General features: G+C 34.7%; 1 protein-coding gene across 7 annotated transcripts in view; it reads right to left on the bottom strand.

Moving 5' to 3' along the window:
* LOC104887239 (valine--tRNA ligase, chloroplastic/mitochondrial 2) overlaps positions 1 to 26,462 on the bottom strand; it is a 55,254-nt gene that overhangs the window by 14,379 nt on the left and 14,413 nt on the right. For all 7 annotated transcript variants that reach the window (XR_008967968.1, XM_057392523.1, XM_010671833.3 and 4 more), the window contains 13 exons: positions 23,579 to 23,632; positions 23,011 to 23,063; positions 22,849 to 22,916; positions 20,276 to 20,351; positions 18,604 to 18,687; positions 17,425 to 17,573; positions 17,227 to 17,344; positions 16,981 to 17,097; positions 11,837 to 12,057; positions 8,933 to 9,022; positions 8,013 to 8,124; positions 7,495 to 7,605; positions 6,074 to 6,211 (listed from right to left, as the gene is read on the bottom strand). Coding sequence is in view for 6 of the 7 variants with exons in the window: in XM_057392523.1 (XP_057248506.1) it covers positions 6,074 to 6,211; positions 7,495 to 7,605; positions 8,013 to 8,124; positions 8,933 to 9,022; positions 11,837 to 12,057; positions 16,981 to 17,097; positions 17,227 to 17,344; positions 17,425 to 17,573; positions 18,604 to 18,687; positions 20,276 to 20,351; positions 22,849 to 22,916; positions 23,011 to 23,063; positions 23,579 to 23,632 (1,391 nt within the window). In the remaining variant the exon portion in view is untranslated. The remainder of the gene's footprint in view (positions 1 to 6,073; positions 6,212 to 7,494; positions 7,606 to 8,012; positions 8,125 to 8,932; positions 9,023 to 11,836; positions 12,058 to 16,980; positions 17,098 to 17,226; positions 17,345 to 17,424; positions 17,574 to 18,603; positions 18,688 to 20,275; positions 20,352 to 22,848; positions 22,917 to 23,010; positions 23,064 to 23,578; positions 23,633 to 26,462) is intronic.

Raw genomic sequence — 26,462 nt, 5'->3', positions numbered from 1 at the left:
GGAGGGTATATGGGTGCAAAAGAAAAATTGTCAGTGCTATAAAAACCGTAAAATTAAAAACGCACGTAATCTCTCTCTTGTCCCATAATATTAGAATTTCTATTTTGAGAATCCTTCAAATGGAAAACATTTATCATTTATTGTTCATTTTACCCAAGAAGTCATCAAGAACAAATGACTCAAATAGTACGATATGTTACTATGTCGAGTCTCAAAATAAACATAGAGTACTTTTTAGAGTTTTAAAAGTGGATGATAAAACTTGATTGAGGCTTTCTAATGAGCTAGTAAATGCATTGAAATCTCTTAAGCTTACTATTGATAATGTGAGGGGCCAAGGATGTGATAATGGTTCTAATATGAAAGGAAAACACCAAGGTGTTCAAAAGATATTGGTTGAAATAAATTTCAGAGTTTTATATATGTCATGTGCATGTCGTAGTCTTAATATTAATATTTCATTTTTTCGGGATCGTATAACATATATATTCATTGTTTTCTAGTTCCACCAAAAGGTGGAATATTTTATCTGTTAATGTTTGTGAAGCTGTAATGTCTTTATCTATACTCGATGAGATTGTTAGACTAAAGGTATCAAAGCTATTAGATTTTTGCTCCTTAAATAAGATTAGCTTTGTTACAATTTGGAATACTCTGTATTTTTTGGAGTTAGTTTTATAAATAAGAAAATATAAAGAATAAAATTGAAAGCATTTTAATATTATTTAGGAAAAAAAGTATATATAAATTGGGTAAGCCTATAGTTATAATTTAAATATATAACCTACTTTTGTACCTAATTATATTATAGTTTGGTTTTGATTTATATTCAAGATAAATAAAATAAGAAATCAGATTTTGAGTTGGAAACAAATCCTATTAAACTTAGGGTTCTCATGCTATATATAAGAGAATAAGAAAAAAATTAAAACCCTAAGTTTTCTAATCAGCCGTGATTTCTTCTCTCCTAAGAAACTTTTCTCTCTCCTATTCTCCTTCTGCGTTCTTTTCTTTCTTCTCCCGTACACTTCCTCCTTGTGTTGTGTGTGTGTTGTGCGAAGCCTTCTAAGGTGTGCGAGGGTGTGCTCTGTGTGAGGTGTGCGAAGCACTGTGCGAGGGAGTGTGGAGGTGTGAGGCTTCGAATGTGGTGTGCAAAGCAATGTGCGAGGTGCGAGGCTTCGAGTGTGCGTGCGAGTCGTGGTCGTGCAAGGCCTCGAGGGTGTGTGTGGTGCTGGTCGACGAGTGTTGCGGGTGTGCAAAGTGTGATTCGAGGGTTGCGGGTCGAGTCGAGGGTTGTGCGAGTTGTTATCGCGAGTGAGGTTTAAGTGGCTCGAGTTGTGACTCGCGGTGCGCTGCCCAAGGCCGACCAGTTACGGTTCGTACTCGCCAGTGGTGCCACGTGGTGGTCAGCATCAGTCGAGTTCTTCGGTGGCCATTCTTTCTCTTTTCTCCTTCAAATCAATTTATATATACTTCCTCCGTTTCAATTTAGTTGTGACACTTTCTATTTTAGCAAGTTTCAACTTAGTTGTGACACTTTCATTTTGGGTAATAACTTTTCTTTATCTCTCTCCTATCACATGGGATTCTTTTATTTTCTTTCTCTATCGCTCTTCTCTCTAAAAATTGCCTAGGAGTCTATGATTTTAAAAGTGTCACAACTAAATTGAAACGGAGGAAGTAATCTGATTTTGTTATTCTTATGTATCTTTGATTAAGTTTTGCAATTATAAATAAAGTATAGAATAAAGTAAAATAAATGATATTTATAATTATATTGTAGTTCTTATGATAATTCTATTTTTCAAATCTGATATTTGTATACTTGTGTATATAATGGTTTAAGTTCGGTTTGTAACTAAAGCATAGTAAAAGTTAAACGAAATCAGATTCTTGATTATACTAATAGTTCTTAGGATGATTTTATATTCTCAATTCTGATTTTATTACACTCATGTATATTTGTGTAAGTTTTGTTATTATAAACCAAGAATAATATAAGTTAACAAAAATCAGATTTACAAGCATAATATTATTAAGTCATAAATATGTTAATTTCAATAAAGTTACTGAAAAGAAAGTTTAAACAACAAGAATGTTAATTTTTTATTCGGAACACTAAGTTTTACATGTTGTAGTTAAGCTGATTTTTATTTTAATAATATCAATGACTTAGCAGTAATATTTCGATTAGGTCCCAATTTAATAAGTGGTACGTTTAAGTAGCCAACAAAGATTCTCCGTTACAAAGTACATACGCATACTAGTTCAATTGGATATGTTAATATCATGTTTAAGTTATGAATTCTTTCATGGGAACTTAAAAACATGATACGGAACAATTGTATGATTATGATTGATGAGATTGTTTGGTAATATAAAATCGATTGGGAATCTGTATGTATTTTCTGGTTGTATGACTTGTGAATTGGGTTGCATTGTTATTGGAATGCGTAATTTTATCGTATCACAAGCATGAATTGAATATTGTTGTAGCAAGGATGTTACAAGAGGTGACCTAAACTAAAGAATTAAGCAATGTATCTAAGAATGAACAATAGATGTTTATATGTTTAATGTTATGTGAATGAATAACACTAAGAAGGATATGTGACGATAAACTTGTAGGTGGAATCCCTACAAGTAATGAACAATGAGGGGAGTGTAGGACTTATTCTACACTCCTATGCAGGCCTACTGTGGCGACAGTAGTGTCCTTATAAATTTTAATTACTCGATCTTGGGTATGCATAATAAGGTGATGGGTGTGAAGCGGTACGAAACCGCATTTGTATTGTACCAAGTTGTCTATTAAGGATTAAGTAGTCTGTATGATTCTAGAAAGATTACGATGCCCGTTCGTTGCCAATTAAATTATAAAAGTAATAAAATGTAATACTCTTGTAGTATCATGTCTAGGAATGATTCTTATTACTTTGATTATGCTTGGTATATTATTTCATTGTTTAAGTACGTACTCAGCTATGATTGTTTGTTATTTGTGTTTATTTGTTGCCTGTAATGAACCATTGATATTCAATGGGGAGCAGACCTTGGTATGTTGTTGATGCTGCATGAGTTCGGGCATACAGGGGAGACTCTTTGTTTTCTAAATTTTAGAAGTGTTTTATTGGGACTTCTAGAGTTTACTTAGTTACTTGGTTAATGGTTTGAAATAAAAAGGGGTGAATAATGATTCCCGAGTTGTAGTTAACATTTTATTTCTGCTGCTGTTTAGTTTTCATAAGGAGTAAGTTAATGTCTTCATTTCAGTTAGCCTTGCGTTTCACCACGACCGTAACACTCCCAAAGTCGATGCGACGTAGTTTAGACGTGTATGAATTTTGGGGGTTTTACACAATTATATTTCTATTTTTTTTTAATTGACTATTTCATTTTATGACATTATTAATCAACAAACTTTGTTAAGCTATCTCGCATCGTTATACTCCTTCCGTCCCAATATATAGTTCCCATTTCATTTCGCACAGTCTCCAAAACGTATCCTTGACCTACGATATCTTCTATTTCTTATTAGTAAAAAATATAAAAAGTTGATATTACGAATTTATACATTGAGACGAATCTAACAAGACCCCTCATGAATATGTTTTTTTGTATACATTAGTAAGAATATTTGGTCAAAGTTTTAAAATTTTGACTCCTAAAATAAAAATGGGAACTATATTTTGGGACGGAGGGAGTATAAGAAAAAGAAATAGTCAAGTGAGGTCTGGTTAGATTCGTCTCTATGCAATGGATCCAAATATCAATTTTTTATAATTTTTGCTTACACGCAAATAGTGATATAGACATTCAAAGAAGTGTCTCGACAAACGTGAAAAAATAAAATGGTACAATTGGGAAAAAAACACAGGAAGTATATACCGTTGGTAATGAAGGTATGGCAAAAAGTGAAGCCGAAAGTTTGACGAATGCTTTTCAATGTTTTAAATTTTTACTTGAGATGGTTATTTGGTATGAATTTTTTTTTTCCTACCTGATAAGTAAGAAATTTCAATTAAAATCAAAGTGCATTGATACTATGATGAAGGCATTAGGTGTAATATCATTTATTGAAAAAGATAGAACTAAAAGGTTTGAAAACAATATGAATATTGTCAAAAGTCTTCCATGATATGACTATAGAGTCAATTCTTCCGACTAAGCATCATGTTTTCAGAAGAAAAAAAAAAAAACTCAATTTGATGAGAATAATCATGATGAAACAATGCAATCATCCGATGAGTCTTTTAGAGTTAATTATTTTGCGTTAGTTATGGATATGGCAATTGCTTCTTTGAACGAGATTTGAGCAATCAAAAGATTTTGAAAATCTTTTTGGATTTTTAATTGATTCAATAAGGTTGAAATCATTAGATTATACTAAATTAAGAGAATGTTGCAATAATTTTTAAGACTTTTTTTTTCTCATAATAATTTGTCTGTTATTGATGCACATGACTATTTTTCAAAATGGAAGTATTGCAGATGACGTTGCTAAATGTGATAAAGTCAGAAATTATTGAGTTTGTCAAATCAACATATTATTATTCAAATGTTTCAATTGCTTACCGAATCATGTTAACGATCCCGGTGACAATAGCATTTGCGGAAATAAGTTCTTCAAATTGAAAATTATTGAAAAATTATTTTAGCTTTATAATGTCATAAAAAATTTTAATGGTCTAGCAATATTAAGTATGAGAAAAATATGTTAGAAAACATTGATGTTCACACAATCAACAATGATTTTGCATCAAAAATGCATGAAAACAATATTTTTTTTAGAAATATTTGTATGCTTAAATACATTTTTATAAATCAGTTTTCTTTTGTTTAATTCAATAAAAACTTTCAATTAGAATTTTTATATTTAATAATTCCTTAAATCTCTCATGTGTTAGGGGCCCCTTTTTTTATTTTGCCTAGGGCCAAATAATATCAAGAACGGTCATGCCTTCCTGTACTCGCCGAATTCCTCTGTCGTTTCTCCCATGGAACTAGCCGCTTTGGAAGAAACAACTGAAGAGGTATAGGATGAGTTTCGGATGGGTTTGTTTGTGGTGGATTCAAAGTGGGAGGTTGATATGAAGGTGTATGCATAATTGAAGGGTTTTCTGATGGAGTGGGCAATTACTCATATTTCCTTCCCTTCCCTTCCCTTCCTTTGGCTATAAGTAAAGCATAGAGGGTACAAATGACAGTGAGGGTAGAGCACACAAACTCTTTGAACACTTTTGTTTAAGAAAGAAAGTATGCGACAAAACAAAAAGTGAAGTGGGCTAAAAAGAGGGATTCTCATTCAATGAAATTCTTTAACATGAAGTGGGCGGAAAGAAGGAATACGGACTCACAAGGTTAATAAGCTTCACTTCTATTACTTTTATCCCTCTCAAGCAAGCAACTTATGAAGGTTGATTCTATCAAATCAATCCTCTCATAAAGGTATAAGATTTTGCCTAATGTTCAAGTGTAAATTAGTGTTCAACGGAATCATGGTGCCTCTGTAGAGGGAGACAAGTTTGATAAGAGGTCATAGTCTACAAGCTAGATTTTGAAATAGTTGTTGGCTACAATTGAGCAAAGCCAACCCAGAAATCTTAGTACCGGGATAATAGGAATGCATGCATAAGGGAGACAACTACTTAAAGATGATGAAAAGAAACAAAGTGGAGATATGGCTATGAAGTGTTCTCATCCTTTAAAGGGAATACCTCTCGTCCAAAAAGAACATGAAGAAAAAAAGGGGGGGGGGGGTAAAAGATGCATGCAACCAAATTTCTTGATTGATTCACTCTGACCAATTGATGTTATGTAGAAGGCTATCAGCAGATCTGGACACTAAACAAACAGTGGAAGCTTTCTGCTGCTAAATTTGACACAAAGGATGGCCAATTGTGTAGGAAGCAGAAACACTACGAATGCAGATCATTTCATCATATTTTTCTATATAAATGAGTTTACCATTTGACATATACTATGATCAGGTGAGGACCCAACAAGCATGTAGAAAGTAGAGTTATTCTGTTTGAAATATACCAACCACTTCCAAGAAAAGATAGATACCAACCTCATATGCACGCAACGTTTCCCAAGCAAAAACGTCGCTTTGGCTAGGCAAATTCTGCAACATAAACTTCCCAGCATTCCACAATTTATTAGTGAATGCCTTGTTTGCACTCAATCTTTCAGCTGACAAATTCAGATCCTGATTGATAAACAAAAAGTGGATAATGGCATCAGATAAACCTGAGAAGCCTCCGAAAAAAAAGCACCAAGTAATTAGCCATTCCAGAGAGGAGAGAAATAAAATTTGCACAGACCAAATTGGCATAACAACTCTGCTGTTCCAGAGTGGATAATGTCCTCTCACAAGCAAAGGAGATTGAAAAAAGCTTTTAGATCATAGCACAAAAACTTAAAAATGAACTGTTCCCACCTAAGCGTTCCCCGCAAAAGAGATACAAATATCACTGTTTTCAAAAGAACACAAGGTGCTTAGTAAGTTGGCTGATATTAGTCAATAACAGACACTCATACTTGATTAAGAAATCAAAAATAATACTAAAGTAGGCTCCCTCAAGAAAAGATCAATAACAAGTTTCATCAACCAAATGGTACAATAAAGCACTACATATTGATTATCGTCACTCGTAGTGTCGCGTCAAAGTTATTGTAGCCAGATAGATGTTATTACAAGGAAACGCAATTAATTAAGACAAAAAAAAAAAAAAAATTCCATTGTCTCTTCCTTGTTGTGCAGTTTCCAAAACGGGAATGATAAAGATCAGCTCCAAAAATAAAACTCATAGTGCCTGTGTATAAGGGGGTTACAAAAAGAGAAAAAGGGAATGAGTACCCTTGTTTCCCTTTTATGTTGTTTCGTTTGAAATTCCCTTTGGCCCTTCTTCATTTTCAGTTTCACCAAAGTCTTTTAACTCCCCCCCCCCCAGGCTCTCGGTTTTCATCAAAAAAATTCTCTACAGCCCCTTAATCATATATCACCATCAACACCACTGTCAAACCCACCATCAACTCTGCCGTTGTCAGCCTTGTCACCATCCATAACCAACATAAACCAGCCTCAAGTACCCTAGCTGCCTCACCATGCCTGTCTTCAATACTCAAATTCGGCCACAAGCAGCGGAGAAAAGCACCACAGCCTGACAGCCCCATATCACCCACACCAAATACCTCATTCAAGAATTTGGTCACTAATCTCCAACGTACCTCGTTCTTTCAATCCAGATGAATACTTTCAATGCTTAAAAGCTCAGTGATATAGTCACTAATTTCATATATGCCATTGGCTAAGATCTAAGACTTTTTGTCCCAGGAAGACATCATAACACTGTTAGAAGACTATAGCAGAATGTGGAATAACAGGCTTTGAATTGCCAAAAAAAAAAAAAAAAAAAAAAAAAAAAAAGGGTTATGCCAGCTTAATTTAGATTACATTGCAGGAATTAAGGATTTCCATCAAAGACAGACCTGACCAGCAGTTCCCAGAGCAAGTGTAAATCGTAAAGCATCAGTTCCAAATTCCTTGATTGTGTCAACAGGATCGATCACGTTTCCCAATGTTTTAGACATCTTTCTCCCCTAATTACACAGTTGAAAAAGTAAGAAACGAATATACAAGTAATACAGCCTTTTTGGACTATGGCATCTGATAGAGATGCAAAAACTCACTCTTTATTCTACAATTAGATCTTACTCATGTTGTATTTATGGGAAGATTAAAGTTTAAATAAGTCGGACCAAAAAAAACGGGCCTTTATCAAAATGAAGTTACGAAAATTTCGGAGAAGTCGTTTCAGGTTTATTCTTGTATGTTGATGGCACAAAGCAGCATCCTAAAAACATGATTTCATAATATTTGAGTTTCACCTTGCAACAACAAGGTCCCAGTTTCAGATTCCAATTCTATGTCTTGTGTCGGGAGTCCTCCCATGCACGAAACGACAATAATAACGTATATCTAATCTACATGTTAGAAAGCCACTCACTTGAGAGTCCCTAATGAGCCCATGCAAGTATACATAACGAAAAGGTACATTTCCTGTAAACTCAATTCCCATCATAACCATTCTCGCCACCCAAAAGAACAGTATGTCATGCCTGTAATAACAGAGAAGTTAGCATCAAAAACACTGGTTATTAATACAAAAATCTAACAAGCACAAGAAATTAATATAGCTCAGAACTCACAAGTCATAATGATTAATACCACAGCCATGTTGCAGAGCATGAGCAAAGGCATAATCAAGAGAAAGACCTTGCACCATTCGATTTTGCCATTATGAAAAAAAGCTCAAACATAGCTTTGATTTTCGACATCTTTGTTATTTTAAAATATTTTTATAGTGAAAAATGTTAAGAAACGTTTCTGGACATGTTTTGTGCATTTCTTACATGATGGAAACGAATTTTCAACCCAAGGCAGCATTTCAGTGCATCAGAGAAGAGAGAAATGTTGACAGCAAATATCAAGAAGGAAAGCAGCAAAAGTTTTTTAAGGATATGGTTCTTCTTAACATGCTGGCTATTAGATAAATGCAAAAGTTATAGAATATTAGAGAGGTTTCCACTACAGATTATTGACCAACTTTACTGCAACTTAAAGTTCATGAAAAGTATGTTTAATGCACCATATTTATACACGCTATTTTAGATGATTATACATACAATAATCCGTTCCATGATAAGGTAATTCGATTGGAACACGTCAAAGCGAAAAATTAGCATAACTGAAGACCGAGTTCACAGTAACGGAAGACGTCGAAATGCATAAGAGGCAACTGTTACATGTTGCTTCGTAAATTTTGTACTTCTTGATCAACATCAAATGTGCAACCTCACAGCATCATACCAAAAATGACAGCAACACAAAAATGATGACAAAGGGAAGAGTAATGCTCACACTTACCCTGTTTCAAGCATTGTTGTTGGATAGAAGCTTTTGAAATCATCATCTGATACATCAGGCCATCCCAGTGTGCTGAAGGGCCATAAGGAGCTGGAGAAGAAGCGCAAGCAAAAATAAAACCAAAAGTTCAAAACCAACTTAATCTTCACTAGTGACCATACATGTTAAAGACATTAGATCAGATAAAAGTATGGCAAAGTAACAGGAGCTATGGTGGTATTCCTTTCGTACTCAGCCGAATGCCACATGTTATCCAGCAACTAAAAAGCAATCATCTACAAAAACTTACGGAGCAGTTAAAATAGTCTCTAATGACCAATATATACTTATTGAGTTGATGAGATATCTCTTTCATGGACTGTATAGTTCAAGTCTCGTACCAAGCACTCTTTGTAATCTAGCGCACCTGGAGTGACATGGTCAGAAATTCTCTACAAAGAAATATATTTTTATCTACGAAACCTCACATCTCAAAACCCCATAAAAAAATAAGGATAAAGTAAGAAACATGTACCTAGCACTACCTAATCATTTAAGATAAACTAACCTATTTGGAAATCGTATCGTGATCGGGATCCTACTTTTGATACCAGTGGTTTGTTGGATCGAGTCAGTCTGATCCTACAAATTTGGGTAAACTTAGTGATAATTATGCTACAATATGGTAAAAAGACTCATGTTAAACATCTACACACATTAATAATGACTTCATTCATTCGCAAATGGTGGGAGTATTTCAATACTCTATGACTGAAGTAACATGTAACCAAAATCTTATAGAAGAAAGTTTATATGTGAGATTACTTTTTGGATCTTTTATCATACAAATCGTAGAATCGTATTAAGATCCTATCATATGAAATTATGTAGTTGGGTAAGAACGAAGAGGTCCTTCAGGATCATAAAACCGTAGGATCGTAAGATCCAGATCGGGATCTTAATAACAATGTATTAGGTGTTCCAAATTACCAGATATCTAAAGCACAAAAAGATTACTATGAGGGGTGATTAAGTGATCCTGGAAAATCTTATTTGATATTAATGTGTAAGTCTTAAATTTCCCAACAAAGCAAATTCTAACCACGAGGAACTTTTACCACATGATACAAATGCTTGGAATAAAATAAAAAATAAGGTTTCAAAATAATAATAGAGAAAGTTATAATCAATGCCATAACAACATAAGTGAAAATTAAGGGTTTAGTAGAAAAATACGTATGATTAATGCATCTACTATAAGATTGCAAGGCCTATTGAGCAGGTTGAAAGCATACATATGAAAAATAGAAAAGGGTCAGGCTTATACCTTGTTTTAGTGAGATACCTAAGAATTTTATATATAGGAGATGAATCATATTTCATATTTTAAATAAAGATTTTAAGCATGAAGGGAATTCTACCTAACTCCTAGAACATTTTATCCCTATAATTTAGTTAATACGTTCCTTATTGATTGATAATTACAAGTTGGCCAAGATTTATCAAATTTTCAATTTTCAGAATGCATTCCAGATCACAAAGGACCATCACAGATCTTCTGGACTTCTTTCATGGGCTTCAGTATTTTGCAGGAACAGATTGACTTCATTGTTGGACAGGATTAAGAAAAGAGGGAAAGGTGCTTTTAGAAAGAAGGTGTTGTATGCTACTGTGGCAGCTTTGGTATACCACTTATGGTGGGTTAGAAACATCTCATTGGGAGCAGAAGGTTATACATATTTTCACATACAGTTATAGCCATTAAATCTCATATTAAACATAAGATAAAGCATACTATAAGGAAGAAAGTATCTTGTATAGATAGAAACTGGTTTAATTATTATTATTATTACTATTATTATTATTATTATTATTATTATTATTATTATTATTATTATTATTTATTATTAGTATTATATAAGATGTTGCCGGATTTGTCCCAATGTATGTCATAAAGCATAATTCCTACGTCCCATACTATTATGCTTGCATTCCAATTTGGGTGTCCCAAAATATTGTTCTTGTTTCTATTTTTTAATTCCACAATTCTCCTTGATTTGCCTCAACAACCATCATTTATTTTCTTTGTCTATTGAACGTAAGGGTTGAATTAGTTATATATATAATGCTCTTTCACGCATTATTCACCATTCTCTCTCCTAAAATTAGCTTTTTTCCCACAACATTAATTGTTTGTCATTCATGTCCCACTTACCATAATTCTCGTAAAAAAATGAGAAAAAAGCACTATATTATGCGGAGGGAGTAATATCAATTGTATAATTTTTACTTATGGGTGATCAAAGAGTTTTACTTAGTGGTCAATATCTGTCACGACAAGAGTGCAAATCAAAGTGAAATAACTATCACATCACCAAAACTAAGTTATGAGAGAGAAAAAGAATTGTACATCTGTACAATTGTAATTTGTAATCATGTTGGTTCTTATACCTCGTCCCTTTCCACAATCCAAAACACCAGACAAACCTGAAAAAAAAAGTCTATTCCTCCCCAATTAAGAGATCAAGGGTTTACTACTAAAACACTAAATCTCAAAGTTAAAAGGTTTGTGGAGCAAATTAGGTAATCACTCATCTCTCTCCTTGTTGGTATCTATACTTGAGTGTAAATGACGTATCCGACCTGTAATGCATAACCGCATCCATGTTAGGTCATATCAATACTTTTACGTTGGCCACATTGATGTGTTCGTATATAATAGATTTGATGTCTTCACACAAAAGTACCAAACGAGAAAAAGAAAAGGAACACTCTCACATAAAAGCACCGACTAAAAGGGGGAAATGGGGACCAGTAATCATTGCAATTTTATTTGAGCATTCAGAAGCACAAATAACCCTGCATCTTTCTGCATCATAAAATTTCATGTCAAGCATACTTATCATAAAGATTTTTATAGCAAACCTTGAAAACCAGGTATCTAGAACATCTGGATCCTGATATATTTCTGCATCTTTTCCATACTTCTGCTGAGCCTTATGAAGCGCTTCTTCGGAACTCCTTGCAACTATATATTCTTCTTCACAATCCTTTCCCACGATATACCAAACTGGTATTCGGTGACCCCACCACAATTGTCTACTTATACACCAATCCTTGATATTTGATAGCCAGTGATTATAGATCTATATATGCAAAACCAAGTTAGGGAAAGTAAGAACAAGCATACATGATTAAGAACAAGCACTTGAAATTACACTGAAAAATTCATTAGGTCACTTCGTTGATTGTTTTATCTAATATTTTGGAACAATCAGACCAAGACGATGTAGGATATTTCACAAAGTTCCAGTTATCTCTACCAATAGAGCCCCCTTGACACTTCCTCTTTGATTGAATCCCAAAAGGTGATACATATAGGATTATCACCAAGGAAGTGATTGGTTCAACATTTTGATAGCTGAAAACCAATACCTAACACCACATGTTTGATTCAAGTTATACACAAATCAAACTCACGCTTTGATTGACCAAAAAAATAGATATTTCCACCTTCTCCATCTCCTTCTCCCCCCCTTTCTCTCTCTCTCCCCCTTCGTCCCTCTCCCTCTCCCCCTCTCTCTGTCTCCCTCCTTCTCTCCCTCCCTCTCCCTGCGTACGCATACGTGAAAGGCTCTATTTGAGTTAATCCCTACCATTCTTCGTTTCTTGCACAACAAGTTGAGTTATTGGAGTTCTTGGAGGTTCTTGAAAGGAGGTGTACATTTTTTGGACAACAAGAAAGGTCATGAGTGTTTTCTTAAAGCTTCTTGGACAACAACTCGACAAGTAGCTGGGATGAGGCTTTCTTGGGTGGCAAACAAACAATGGGCGTGTCTATCTTAGTTATAAGAGGGTCATTAGGAGTCTTTTGCTTACAGGGTTTTACAATTCCACTTGAAATAGTTTTACTTGTTTTAAGCGTGTTAGGATTCTATTTTTATTTAAGTCCTTATAGTTTGATGGTAATTAGGACTCTAATGTGCTAATTCTATCCTACAGCGTGTAACATATATCTAGTAGGATTCGTAGTAGTTCGTTATTTATCCTAGTTTGCTTAGCTATCTTATTTATGTTCTAGTTGAATTAGGTTAGCTAATTATATATATGTAATTCATGGTTTTCAACATTATGAAGAGTTTGATTGTTGATTAAAAGTTAAACGTGAGTTTATCAGTGATTTTGGACGTACTTTTCCAGAATGATCATTGTTTTTTAAGACTGAATCTAAAATACAAGAACCTTAATATAAACGAGTGAAGTTTACATTAAGCTCAGGTGAGTTATTTAGGGAGTGAACCTAATTAATTTTCTAAAACGCATCCTAATTTGAACCTTTGGTCAGTGAAGCCATCGTATTAGAGTTAGAACCCTTAGTGGAGATTAAGTGAGTGAAGCTTATTCGAAACTGAGCTATATTCCTTCACCGGAATCGTATCAGTTTCCTTCCCATATTCCATATATTCCTACTAGTTCTACCCTTCTCTACTCCTTAGGACCATCATTCTTAATCAAATTCCGTTTTGGCAAGCAGCAACTTATCAGAAGAAACCACGCTCGAACCAGCAATGCCCAAGCTGACGGGATCATCAGGGAACTAAACACAATCTTTCCCAATTTCATTAGAACACAAACAACGCAAATATTTTATCCGTTATTACAGGAAAATAGACAAGGAAGGTGCAACTGGGGAGTGACTAAGGAGAGGTGGGTGCAGACTGGAGTAATATATTGGTTGTAGTCATACGAGGTAATGATGTTGGCCACTGGACAGTAATTCTCTCTTGGGTATGAGAATGTCATGCCTATGGTGGGAGTGGCTCTTGGTATCAGTGCTTTAAAATTTTGAACCAAACATCAAGTGTAGGCTTAATTGATTACAAACCCATACCTTATTCCAAATATTGATATAACAAATGCCCCATAAAGTTATCGAAAGTAGAGTTGGAAAAGGTTGTACCAGACCCAAACATAACCTAAAATAGCAGGTCAGGGTGATTATCAACCCAATTGATTAAATGGGTTGAAAAGGAATAATCCTTTAAATTAAATGAATTGATTTATAGTTGTAACTTTCAACTAGAAAATAACTTGTCTAAATTCAAATAGAAAAAGTTCCCTTTAAGTTATATAACCCTAAAAACATATGCTTTTACTTTCAATTTGTTTATTTAGTTTCTCTAAAAACAAATAATATCTTATGATAATAAAGATATTAGCTAAAATACTAATAGGTTTGAAGGGTCATTTTCGATATTCCATCTTATGAACATGGATAAGGTTGAATAACTTGAATTTCGCAACCCCTATTAACAAATAGGTTAGGTTTAGGTTGAGGAAATTTAAACCGGTTATAGTCCACATGGACACAAATCGAATTCAACCAACTTACTTTTTGGCTCTAACTGGAAAGAAGGTTCTAGATCACACATCTAACAAAGAAGCATATACATTTGAGGACAAAATCTACATCGACCCCTAAGACATTAGAATCCATAAGTTAATCTTAAGAACTTAAACGCCTTCAAAACTTGCATGATTACAATCATATGACCTAAGAGAGGCCATCACAAAAGGAAAATGTAAATCTGAAAACGGAACTCCTCCTCACCCATACTTGGTTTTTCCTTGAGTCCCATAGCAAAAATTCGAGATTCTCATGTCTCTTGAACAAGAGCGACTGGAAGGATCAAAAACCGAAACATGTATGATTTGGAGAGAGGAATTTACTTCCACCCATCCATTGTAGCCCCAATAAACTTGTTTATGTAGAATTAAAAGGACCGGAAAAAGAAAAGCAAGTTGTGGACAAGCTCCAATATGGTCAATCATATTCTAACTCCTAAGATTTGTGAGTCTCAACAATAAAAAGTCGATGGACATTTTATGTGGCATAATCTCTAAACTAGAAGAGAGTCTGAGGGATAAACACACCCTCAGCCTTGATTACAACACGATTGAGGCATGTTTTCATACAAAAACGACCTTGTCACTTCAGCTAACCAGGCATGCTTGGGGAGGTCGGAAAAAACACATTGCTAACATCATTACGTAAAGGGAGGACACACAATAATCAAATCTATATTGCAATAATTGGAACACATGATGTCCTTGTTAATAAACACCCCCACAACCTATATCTTGGCAGACACCTTTCCTGGATGATTTCCATTTGTACAGCCCATATGAGGTACAACAACCTTTTCTTCCAAACATGAATTCATACCCCTTAAATCTATCACCACATATTACACTTACTCGCATATAGGGGTGTTAATGAGCCCGGGTCGCTCGCAAACTATTCGAGCCCGGCTCGATCAGAGCACGGCTCGAGGGGGGCTCGACTTGAGTTCGGGATCGGCTCGAGACCATAACGAGCCGAGCCTGAGCCTCCTTGAGATTGGCTCGAACGTTAGTGAACAAGCTCGAAAATATGTTAGATAGTCTTTATGTAAAAAACTAATGTCCGATAAAAAAATTAAACACCAACCTTGTTTTACCTATATAATCTCATTACCTGTTAAGTCTTTAATTATAATTCTTGTTTGATTTGTCTTATTTTATAATGTTGGACAGTTATTAAATATACAAGGCTCAAAAACTTATAGTATACAAATAAAAAATTCAACCATAATTGCATCACTTTAACTATTCTTCTACCCATCTTGGAAAACGGTTTACTACTAGCAAGCATTACCTATTTACATTATCAAATATAATACACCTACAGTAAGCAAACATTCCATACACCTACAGTAAGCAAACATTTCATACACCTACACTAAGCAAACATTTCATACACCTACACTAAGCAAACATTTCATACACCTACACTAAGCAAACATTACACATTTACATGCAGCAGCGTTTGTATTTTGTTAAGGTTTATAAATCCCACATCAGAGAAGCAAAAGTAAAACATCACATTTGCAACTATAAAACGGCATAATACAGAATTAAAGATTCACCTCAGCTCTTCTTGGCTCTTGTTGTAGAGCCGATAGCGAACTCGTTTGTTGGGATTTCAAAAGTCCCACATTGGGGAGGAAGCAAGAGTAACAAGGGACCTCTTGTATTAAAGGGGCTTGAATAGATAGAATTCAAATGTATGGTTGATGGGCTTTGCCATGTTAAATGAAAATTGGCCTCGCATCCATACTTATCAAGAGTTTCACAAAGACATTGGGCTATACCTAAAGTCCTCGTGTATGTTAAGCTGAACTTTCATTTAATTATTAATACTTTGAGTCCACGAGCCGAGCTCGGCTTTGTTCATTCGAACGCGAGCTGAGCCTAAATTTTTAAGCTCGAGTCAAACTTAACATTGTCTATTCTCGAGCCGAGCCGAGCCTCAACATCTTCGGTCTCGGTTCAGCTCGTTAACACCCTTACTCGCATATGACCATTTAACCGAAACCAATACAATTTAGGCTTTGTTCCAAAACCTTGCTCGATAATTTTTAGTGACTATCTTTTGTAAGGCAACAATTGATATTTCGTTTCCATCCCCAACCCCACCAACCTTAACTATCATGAATACTCAATCCCAATAAAAGCTTGTAAGATGTCAAATGCTCTCTCCTAACAAGTTTAGGTAAGCACTAAAAGAAAATGCAGATCAAGGATATCTACTTGCAAGCTCGCCCGTGTCCTAAACCTACCCCCTGTCAAAGAAAGAGCCAAAAACCAAAAATGATTTCACATGAGATGCTGAAAATTCTATTCCAGCAGTGTCTATCTATCACAATATGCTGACACCTTACGCCTTTGAGATTTAGAATTTAAGTTGGTCAAGATCTAGATGAAACATAAAGAAGGTCTTAAGTTAAGTATTTCATGAAAATTGTGAAGCAAGAAATTCTTAATCCTCTCTTCCTTCCAAGCTGCTTGAACATTGTAATCCTGTACATCTTTAATCTTTCATTAATATCAATAATTCCCAATATGCTTGCTCCTAAGTTTTACATTCCTATAATTGTATGCACATTTACACCTCACAAAAAATGTTGTGAGAGATTAAGAGGAAGCGATTAATTAGGTTTATTTTATACAGATGATCAATTACTTACCTTCTCAAATCTATCAGGAAGGATGGTCAAGTCTCCTGTTTCAACAGCATGCAGAGCTTTCTCAGCCAATGGCTCCATAGTTACAAACCATTGCTTGCTAACAAGTGGCTCAATGATCTAGTTCAATAAGCATTCCAAAGAAAAGTAAGCGAAGTATAAGAAGCATATGAAAAGAGCATAGCACAAACATTTGCTCAATAGTGAATAGTTATCACAGAAACTTATGCCCAGGTCAAGTATACACACTTCTCCACCTCGCTGTGACCTAGGAACTCGCAAGGTGTGGGGTTCCTTTTTGACAGCTAAGCCCGTCTCTAGAAGGTCATTCCAGAGTTTTTCCCTAGCTTCAAAACGGTCAAGTCCACTGCCAGAAGCATTATCATATAAATGACATTGATTGACAAGAAAATAACTTCCGGAGTGCAGAGATATTCTGAAACGTACCAGTAAAGTCCAGCAACTTCATTCAATGTTCCATCTTTATTCATAACATTAAGTATTGGGAGACCAATCTTTCTAGCTAGTAGATAATCATTGTGATCATGCCCTGGGCTTATCTTCAGGACACCGGTCCCAAATTCTTTATCAACATACTGCACCACAAACAATAAGCATCTCAGAGTATGCATCCTACAAAGTACAAGAAATCATGCAAAATGCAAAAATTTCCTAACAAGTTTCCATTCCATCATATGTACTTAAGACCATGTGGTTTATCTTGTGTCTCCTTGGGAGTTGGGACACACAGCAGGAGCTCCTAAGCAAGCAACTCTTAATTGTTTTCAGTAAGAATTTGTGCACTGTGACTGTATTTTTCTGATCTCAGAACAATCAGCCCTCTGCTCAAGTACCTCGTTTTCTCTTCTATTAAGATCTCCTTTGTCTAATCAAAAACCATATATAAGAGGTTGGCTAATACACATTCAATGATTCAATTGACATTTTCAGAAGCTATGATACACAATATGTGTAATTAATTGGATTTACCCCAAGGAACAATATGAAGCCTCAATCAGTTCATCAAGCATGTAATGTAATACCCAGACGAGTAACCTAGCTGTGTTTGGATGCGAAAAAATATGACTAACGTGATCTGAGTATGTTCTTTTGATAATCTATATCTATTTATATGAGGCAGACTCACTATTGCTCCCTACATTAGAGCTCCACCATGCTTATGTTGTTATATGCCGTTTGACCAGCAGCATCATCATTGTTTTGTCTTGTACGTTGTATGAGACACTAATCAAACACCTCAGACCCAATCCTAGCGCAACCTAGCTCCCCGAAACACCAACTATACAGCACATTCCACTTTGACACGAATCATAAATTCACTTAATTAAAAGCATAATTATTTTTAAGATATCATATATGATGCCATCATTTACATTTCTTTTATTCTACTACGATATAATTAACAAGGGAACTAATTATCTCAAATAAAGTTAACCAGAACCTAATTTAAAACTGCTAAATCGATCAGATTATATTAGACCTCGGTGTTGAGTTTATATTGAGCATAAATATCAACCGAAAGGAACGGTTTTAATAAGGTAAAATAACATTAGAACCAAAAGTTTTAGGGATATATAAGCAAATAAAAACAGGTGATGCTCTTACCCTATCTCCAATTATTGGGATATGACGACCATATGTCATTGGGACAATTGCCTGACAGCCTACATATTTTGCATATCGCTCATCCTTCAAGCACAACAGCATTGTTAGAATGAAAATATAGATCATAAAAAGAAATGTTAAAAACCTAGAAGCCATGAATAACACACAAGTAAACATTGACAACATCCTCTACCATTTCTTGTATTCCAAGGGCTCATTTTATGAGGTACAAGCACAAAGACAATACATATCTATTCCATACTCATAATTTGACAAGAAATGTATCACCTCCTTGAAATGTACAAAGCATTAGAACCTATTAACCTAATCAAGGAACTTCAGATCCAAGTTGTGGTTAGGATTCAAGCATTAGAACCTATTAACCTAATGAAGGAACTTAAACAATATGAAACAAATCCAAGTTTGGTATAAAAGCTACTCTACTTTATTGATGAACAGAGCTTGAAACAATCAAATTTACTTACTACACTTCGGAAAACCATCGTGCGCTACAGATCATCATCCGACTAACCTTAAGGTCCCAAATGTGTTTGTTAACCTTCTTCTTATCCTTGAAACAATTTCCTAGCAGATTTACTATGAAAAGAAATCTACAAACAAGCACCTAATCAACAACCAATCTCTATGTCTGACTTTTTCCGGAAGGCCAACATTTCAAACGAAGTGTAAGCATGTCATGTAGCCAGCCATCTCAGAAAAGTCAAGTTCGAAACTTCAATGGAAGCAACGAAGGCTTCACTGCTTGATACATCATATTGTTAGTTTGTCATTATTAATAAAGATACAAGGAAACATCTGTCCTCTCACAAAGTAAACCAGTAGATTACTAGTGGGAAAAAATCTATTGTATTGTTAGGATAGAGTGGATTCTTCTAATCAATGTTCTACGCCTTTACTGGGTCACTATGACTGACAAGGACAAAAATATGTGATTGACAAATACCATTATGGAATGTGGGAAGAAAGTGGATATCAATTGTTATAAGAATATGATAGAATGAAAGCAACCAGGATACCAGCAGTCTAGGACTAATTTGCATCTAAATAATATTTTTAGAGCTTGTTGTTTTGGACAAGGAAAGAATATAACTGGTACAATAATTTACATATACTCTCAATTTCTTTTTAATAAACTCACTTCACTTTGGAAGAGAACCAAGGAGAAGGTCCAAAAGTGAGAGAAAGAAACTGAAAAGATGGAGAGAGAAACTAAAAAGGTGGAGATATAAATTTTAAGGTGGATTATTACATTAAAAAGTGGAACATGTGGGTGGAGAAAGAGGAGAACAACAGATGGCAGTAATAAACACCAAATTCGAATGTGGAAAGAAAGTGTATATTAATTCTCGTAAGAATATCACACAACGAAAGCAACTAGGCTAAGCTAATAGAACAAAGGCATTAACAAATATAGAGAATCTTTCCATATATGAATATAATCTTATTGATATAATAATTGACACAAATTAGGCCTTTAGAACCAAGGCATTGATAAATATTCCCGCTTCCTTTTACCACTCTTGAGAAAGAATAAGCAACCCTCCTTAAAGGTTATCTAGAAAGACACGTAAATGTAAAATACTCAACCAAAATTATTTCAATTATATGAAAGATTCAAGATCTGGGGAACAAGGAAAACAATGCAAAAAACCTCAGGATGCACTGCAATAGCTGTATCACCGAATAGGGTCTCTGGCCTTGTTGTTGCAATTGTGAGATACTCCTCCCTTAAAATAATGAAGCAGAAGTCTAGTGAGAAATTTTTTTCAAATAAAAACATCTCGAAAATAAGATAAAAGTCCATCTATATCCTGTTCAACATCGACAAGTTACAAACTCTCTTATACTTCCTCCGTTTTTTAATACTTGCAACGTTAAAGTTGGGCACACAGTTTAAGAAAGAGGTTAGAGATGGTAACTTGATAACCCAAACCTTCCCTTGTTTAAGTTAGTTTTTAGTATATTTTTCCGTTTACCATCTCTAATCTCTTCCTTAAACCCAGTGCCTAACTTTAAAGTTGCAAGTATTAAAAAATGCAGGAAGTACATAACAGTGCCAAAAATGTGGACACTGCTCCATCACATATAGAACATATAAGATCTTGAAAGCAAAGAAGTAGCTATATGTAAATAGATTTATCTAATTGACATCCAAATACTAGAATTGGATTTACGGTTGACATTTTTTTTTTTAAACCTAGAAGGATTTCAATAATCCCATTTTTTCTTTCATTTTCTAAGTTTCGAAAAAATAGAATTTTTTTGGCGAGCCTTTTCCGAACTTGAAAGCGCCCTTTTCGAAATCCTTGAATTTTTTTGGCGAGTTCTAAGATTGTTTTGTAAGCACAACATAAGTTGGTCTCTGAAGGACCTTAGAGTGGACCGCAGGATCACTATGTCGGGTGAATTATTTGTCCTTTATAGGACCATAACTTTGCAACTGAATTCCTCATTTTCAATGCCAAGGACAAGTTGACATTTATGCGGAAAAAAGGTTAACATCTAAATTTCATTACGAAGCTTAAGCTGGAACTCTTCGTATCTAAATGAATCACAATCAAGATCTGATGTTAAGATCTTGAGGTGCTTGTGGTTTACTGAGCTAAATTGATACAAACAGGGCTTGCTCAAATTTGTTCAATTATGATAATTCTAGTAAGACTGTCAAAGATAGGATTAATGAAGTGTTGAACCAACTGTGGCTGTTGTTTGCAGAATCAATGAAATTAGTTAAAGTAACCAAAATATGAAGAGTAGCATTATGTAGGTTCAGAGTTAAATTCAAATTGATAATTTAAAGATTTGATTCTGCCAGTGCACTTACTAAAGTGTTCCAATTCGGAGATAGAAGTTAACAGAGGGTAGAAATGTCAATCATATACCAACGCCAGCTCCTGCTCTGATCTCTAGCCTCTGCTCTTGTTAGTTCTCGAAGCTGCTATCAGACTTTCAGCCAGAGTAAACTCCAAACTTTACTAGTTTATCTGTAACTTTTGTCTCAACATCATTAGTCTCCTTCTATATGAGAATTTTCTCCCATAGTTTGATGGATGCTATAGTCCCCTATGGAGACTATTTTTAATTTACTAGGAGTCCAGGTTCTAGTAAGTCATTAGTATTTAGTTGAATGTTTCCATGTAGAATATTCTAATGGTCATCCATTCCATGTTTACTATGTACTAAGTTACATGAATCTTTCTAACAAAAGAAGACTAAGCGAAATGGTATACCACCTATGAAAGATATATTAAGAAACAGCACAACAGAGAGCATTTACAAGTGAAAGGAGTTAGCTTTCTTAGGGAAAGAAAATTTATACTATGTTATGTTAGCCATTTTGTTTAAATTGATTCCTAGTGTAGATAACATGAGGGATGTGGATATCCAACAATGAATATAGTTCATCGCTGGTTAACATGACCATTGAGCACTGACCACTTTATTAAGAGCTGGACTCACAATCATTAGGTTGATAGAAAAATGGTTACTATGATAGCTTGTATAGTTCTGATGCTCCGAAAATTATTGAAGTAACAAAGCCTTTCATGGCCAATAAGGAGCAATGGCCTCTTATCGAGAGTTGCACTCACTCTAATAAGCTTCCCAAGCAAATTTAAATTTTAAAACTAAATGATGATTTGTGCTTTTTCAACCTTCATTTGCATCTTTAGGGTGTTCATTTAAGGTATTGAAGTGTGTTTCGAAAAAATACTCCCTCCTTTCCACATTACTCTTCACGCTTATCAGCGTCCTTATTTAGATGATATGTTTTTGGTCATCATTCGTTAATTTATCGAAAAGATAGATATGATAGGAGTTAGTGGACCATACTTGAAAAGTAGAGTGAATGATAAAATGATGGATGATGTCCAAAACTAGAAGTGTAAAGAGTAATACCGAATAGATGAATATGGAAAGTGTAAAGAGTATTGTAGGATGAAGTAAGAGCTAAAGTATTGAAGTGTTTCAGGGCCAACAGATTAAGATTTTATTTCAGAACATTCCTGAATCGTGATCCTGAGGACTGGCCAGTCCTCTATATTTGCAACTTCCTTCTTCAATTATTAAGGAAAAAAATATCCCAAAAAATCATGCATAAGAATGGACACCATAGAAACAAGAATTCTCACTTCTAGTTAATTATGAACATAAAATGAACTGATTTAAAAGAGAATGCAAAATAAGAGTACCAATAGGAAATGACAAATACAGCATGACAATTACCTTGAACCTCCAGCCATGCGATATTTAATATGATAGAGAGCACCAGGTTCTTCCGAATATTCTACTTCCTTAGTGTGTGTGGAGCATATAAGTCAAACAGGAAAAGAAAAAAAAAACATACAAGGAAAGCATCAGCAATACCTACAGGAAACAATAACATACCAAGTCTGAAACAGCTGTCTGAAGATTAGGCGACCAATTGACCATGTATGAACCTGAAAGATTCAACATTCAGAATGTAGCTTATTCAATTTTAATTAGATGCATCTATCCCCTCCCTCTTGAACTAGCCAGTTCCATCCAAGCACTTCACTCCATAATCATTGACAAAAAAAATTGAGAGAGTTGACCATTGTCCAACTATGTCAATACTTCTGAAAGTGAATTATTGGATGCTCATAAGATCAACAGCCTATATTTTCCGTTGTCTAAAACTTTGGTGGTGTTAAAAGTAGAGACAATACATTTGCTAATTTTTCCCTTTCCATTGACAGCAATCATCACAGAGTTTTATACTTTTATAGGAAAAATTAATCAGCTAATCCACTAAAGTATGCACTTCAAAAAAATATACAAAAAAAAGAATGAAGTACAACAACGAAACATAAGATAAGTGCCAAAATTAGACCTGGGTTACAATGGAAAACAACTGCCTTGCTCATTTTGATAGTATGCTTCACATTTCAGTAAACTTGAATCACACTCATTAAATAGATTTTAAATAATCTACCTTGGTATATTAAGCCTTTCTCGTGGAGCTTCACAAAGGCTTCAATCACAGCACCTGTAATATAAAAATTCTCAAATCAAAAATATTGCTTTTTCGTGAAATGAGGATGTACATTAGCTAGAACAAGAAATTCTCAAGCTTGCAGAATGAAAGTAGACAGAAAGATCATATGAACGACAACTAACCATTTTCGGATGCATATGTTTATTTCCAGTGAGAAGCATATATTTTTAAGTCAAATATGCAAATCATAGGCCTTTATTTTTTATTTCTTTATCTCAACTTTGAAAAGGAAAAGTTACCAAAAAGATGAAGGAAATGAGATGGCTCTTCGCGTCAAAACAAAAGAATCTAGTTCTTACAATTCTGCATACATTCATCATATCACTCAATAAAAGCCATCAACTAGCCATTCATCTTTTTTTCCAGTCATGACATAGTAATATATACTCCCTCCGTTTCACCAAGATTTACTCCTTTTCCTTTTTGGTATGTTTCACAAAAAAACTACTTTACTTTTACTATTTTGGGACATGAGGCCTACCATAACTTTTTATTTCATGACTCACATCTCCTCACTTTATGATTGTTTCTCTCTTTAACCCACCTTTTCCATTTTTCCCACCAACTGTTCCCCTGATTCCTTGGATTTAACGAAAATCAGATTGATGCAAGATCAAATAATCTTTATTTGCTTCTTAGGATTGTTGCATGGTTTTACTTTACTCTTAAAGTACAGGTTTTACATGTAACCAAAAATATGTCTTTTATTGTTATTGGTAGTTAGGTTAGTTAGCTAAACTAAATTAATTGAATACAGTTCCGAAAAATCAGCTTGTAATTCATTTACTTAGGCTCAAGTAGATGAGTTGTCATGAGTTGTAAATAAGGAAAGTAAGGTAATAGGAGTTGCTAGGTTGGCCGTGTGATAATTGTAAGATTTATGGAAAGTTTTGCAAAGCTATCCTAATTCAAATGTTTCCTTAAGTTCTAGCTAGATTCTAGGCTTTAATTTAGGGAAAACTTTCCTTATATTTTGACATGTAATTTCGGCCATATCCTTGCTTGGTGAGCAAGGGTTTTCTGGTTCTTCTATTATAAATAAAGGTCATCTAGCCTCCTAAAGAAGTAGAGATTTTTGAAGTAAAAGAAGTTGCATATATTGCATGAGTTGAGCGTGAGCTAACACTAGGTTTCCAAGTAGTGAACCTAAATCAAACAACCGAGACTTGTTTGACTATATTCTTAACCGTGACTTGAGAGTAATATCCCTTCAATTTCATAGTTGTTCATCCACAAAATCATAAAACACAAAAAGAGTTCGAAACTAGCCACGAAAATCACATCACAGAGTGAGTAAACTATAGTGAAGCATAAGTATGTCAATGTTGTTGCTGAGTTGGATTACAGGCATGCCATGGGAGTCGTGCTACAACAAGCTTTTGGTGTTTTCAGAGAGAAGATGAACGAGGAACAAATCTAAGTGAAGAAATTTTGAGCCATGAGTAGAGTTCAATAATGGAAAACGTTGAGCCTTTTAATGCATGTAGAAAGGTCTACATTAATAAATATACCTATCTATAAATTTAGGACAAAGTCCTCATGTCCCCGAATGTAAGATGTGATCAGTCGATCACTCGGTTACATACCCAACAGTAAATCCCCATGCCCAATAACATGGTCTCAAAGAAAGTTATTTAAGAAAAGTTAGAGCCAAAATTACAAATGATACAAAAGGTGATTGATAAACTATTCCTCCTCTTGACCTGATCTAAATGAAAGATTCCCTCCTGAACACCGCACCAAACGAGTATAATAAGAGACATAGTTTTGTTTTAGAGGGGTAGACAAAAAAAAGACTGTTTTGAGGATCCTCTATTTGAATCAATAATTGCTTAGCGTTTGTCTCTAGAAAAACACAATGCACCTTCTAACTTTTGACAGTTGCTTCTAAGCTTCCAATATACTGGTCCTTCCAATCATCGTCGAAGAATGCTGCTATATCCAAAACATTCACATTAACATCTAGATTATCTAGATCCCCAAGAACATTTCCAAATTCATTCCAATACTCTGACACCCAAAAAGAATCGTCCAATTCAAGCCACATTTCTCGCTTGAAATGCAAACCAACAATGAAAAAACATCACAAAGTGATCGAAATTACTTTATGAGAGGATGACTTAATGAACCTAGCAAGATGCTTCTCCCACTTAATAGACACCTAATAGGAAGAACAATGCAGTTACCACTTACCAGAGTCAACAAAGAGAACTCCGATAATTAGGGGAAGAAAAATATGGGGAAATAGTACCTTCTAGTATATTTTTCTGAACTAGTTATTGTTTGTATAATTGCATTAATTTCAAATTCTCTGAAGTTAATTTAGATGCTACTATCAAAATAGTATATTCAGCGGCCTAAAAGGCGCTCGCTAACAGTAACAATAAAAATAATGTTGTCCATAATAATTTTAGTGATGCTAATATGACAGTCATTGAAAGTCATTCAAATTTATTTAGGCTACATTTGGATTGAAAATGAACAATTTCATATAATAGAAAATGAATGATGTATAGAAAGGCGTGACGAAACAAAGGAAACTAAGAGTGCCTTCTCTCCACCTTAGAAAGTAAATTCAGATAAGATAAGTTCAGCAGTATCCAAGTGAAAAGAACACACCCTAAGAGGGATAAATCTATCTAGAATAAGGCGAAAGAAAGCCATTAATGCCATTTGTAAAGTTGAGAAAAGAAACAAAGTTGACCTTCTGCTTGATCCCTGCCTAACTACTGCAAACAAAAGTACGGATGAGTCTCTCTCTCTCTCTCTCCCCCTCTCTCTCCTTCTCTCTCTCTCCCCCCCTCTCTCTTTCTTACCCTCT

The sequence above is a fragment of the Beta vulgaris genome, chromosome 2 (genome assembly GCF_026745355.1).
Source record: "Beta vulgaris subsp. vulgaris cultivar EL10 chromosome 2, EL10.2, whole genome shotgun sequence".
In the NCBI taxonomy this organism is placed as follows: Eukaryota; Viridiplantae; Streptophyta; class Magnoliopsida; order Caryophyllales; family Amaranthaceae; genus Beta; species Beta vulgaris.
Note: the sequence above shows the minus strand (reverse complement) of the source record. Positions and strands in the feature narration are given on the sequence as shown.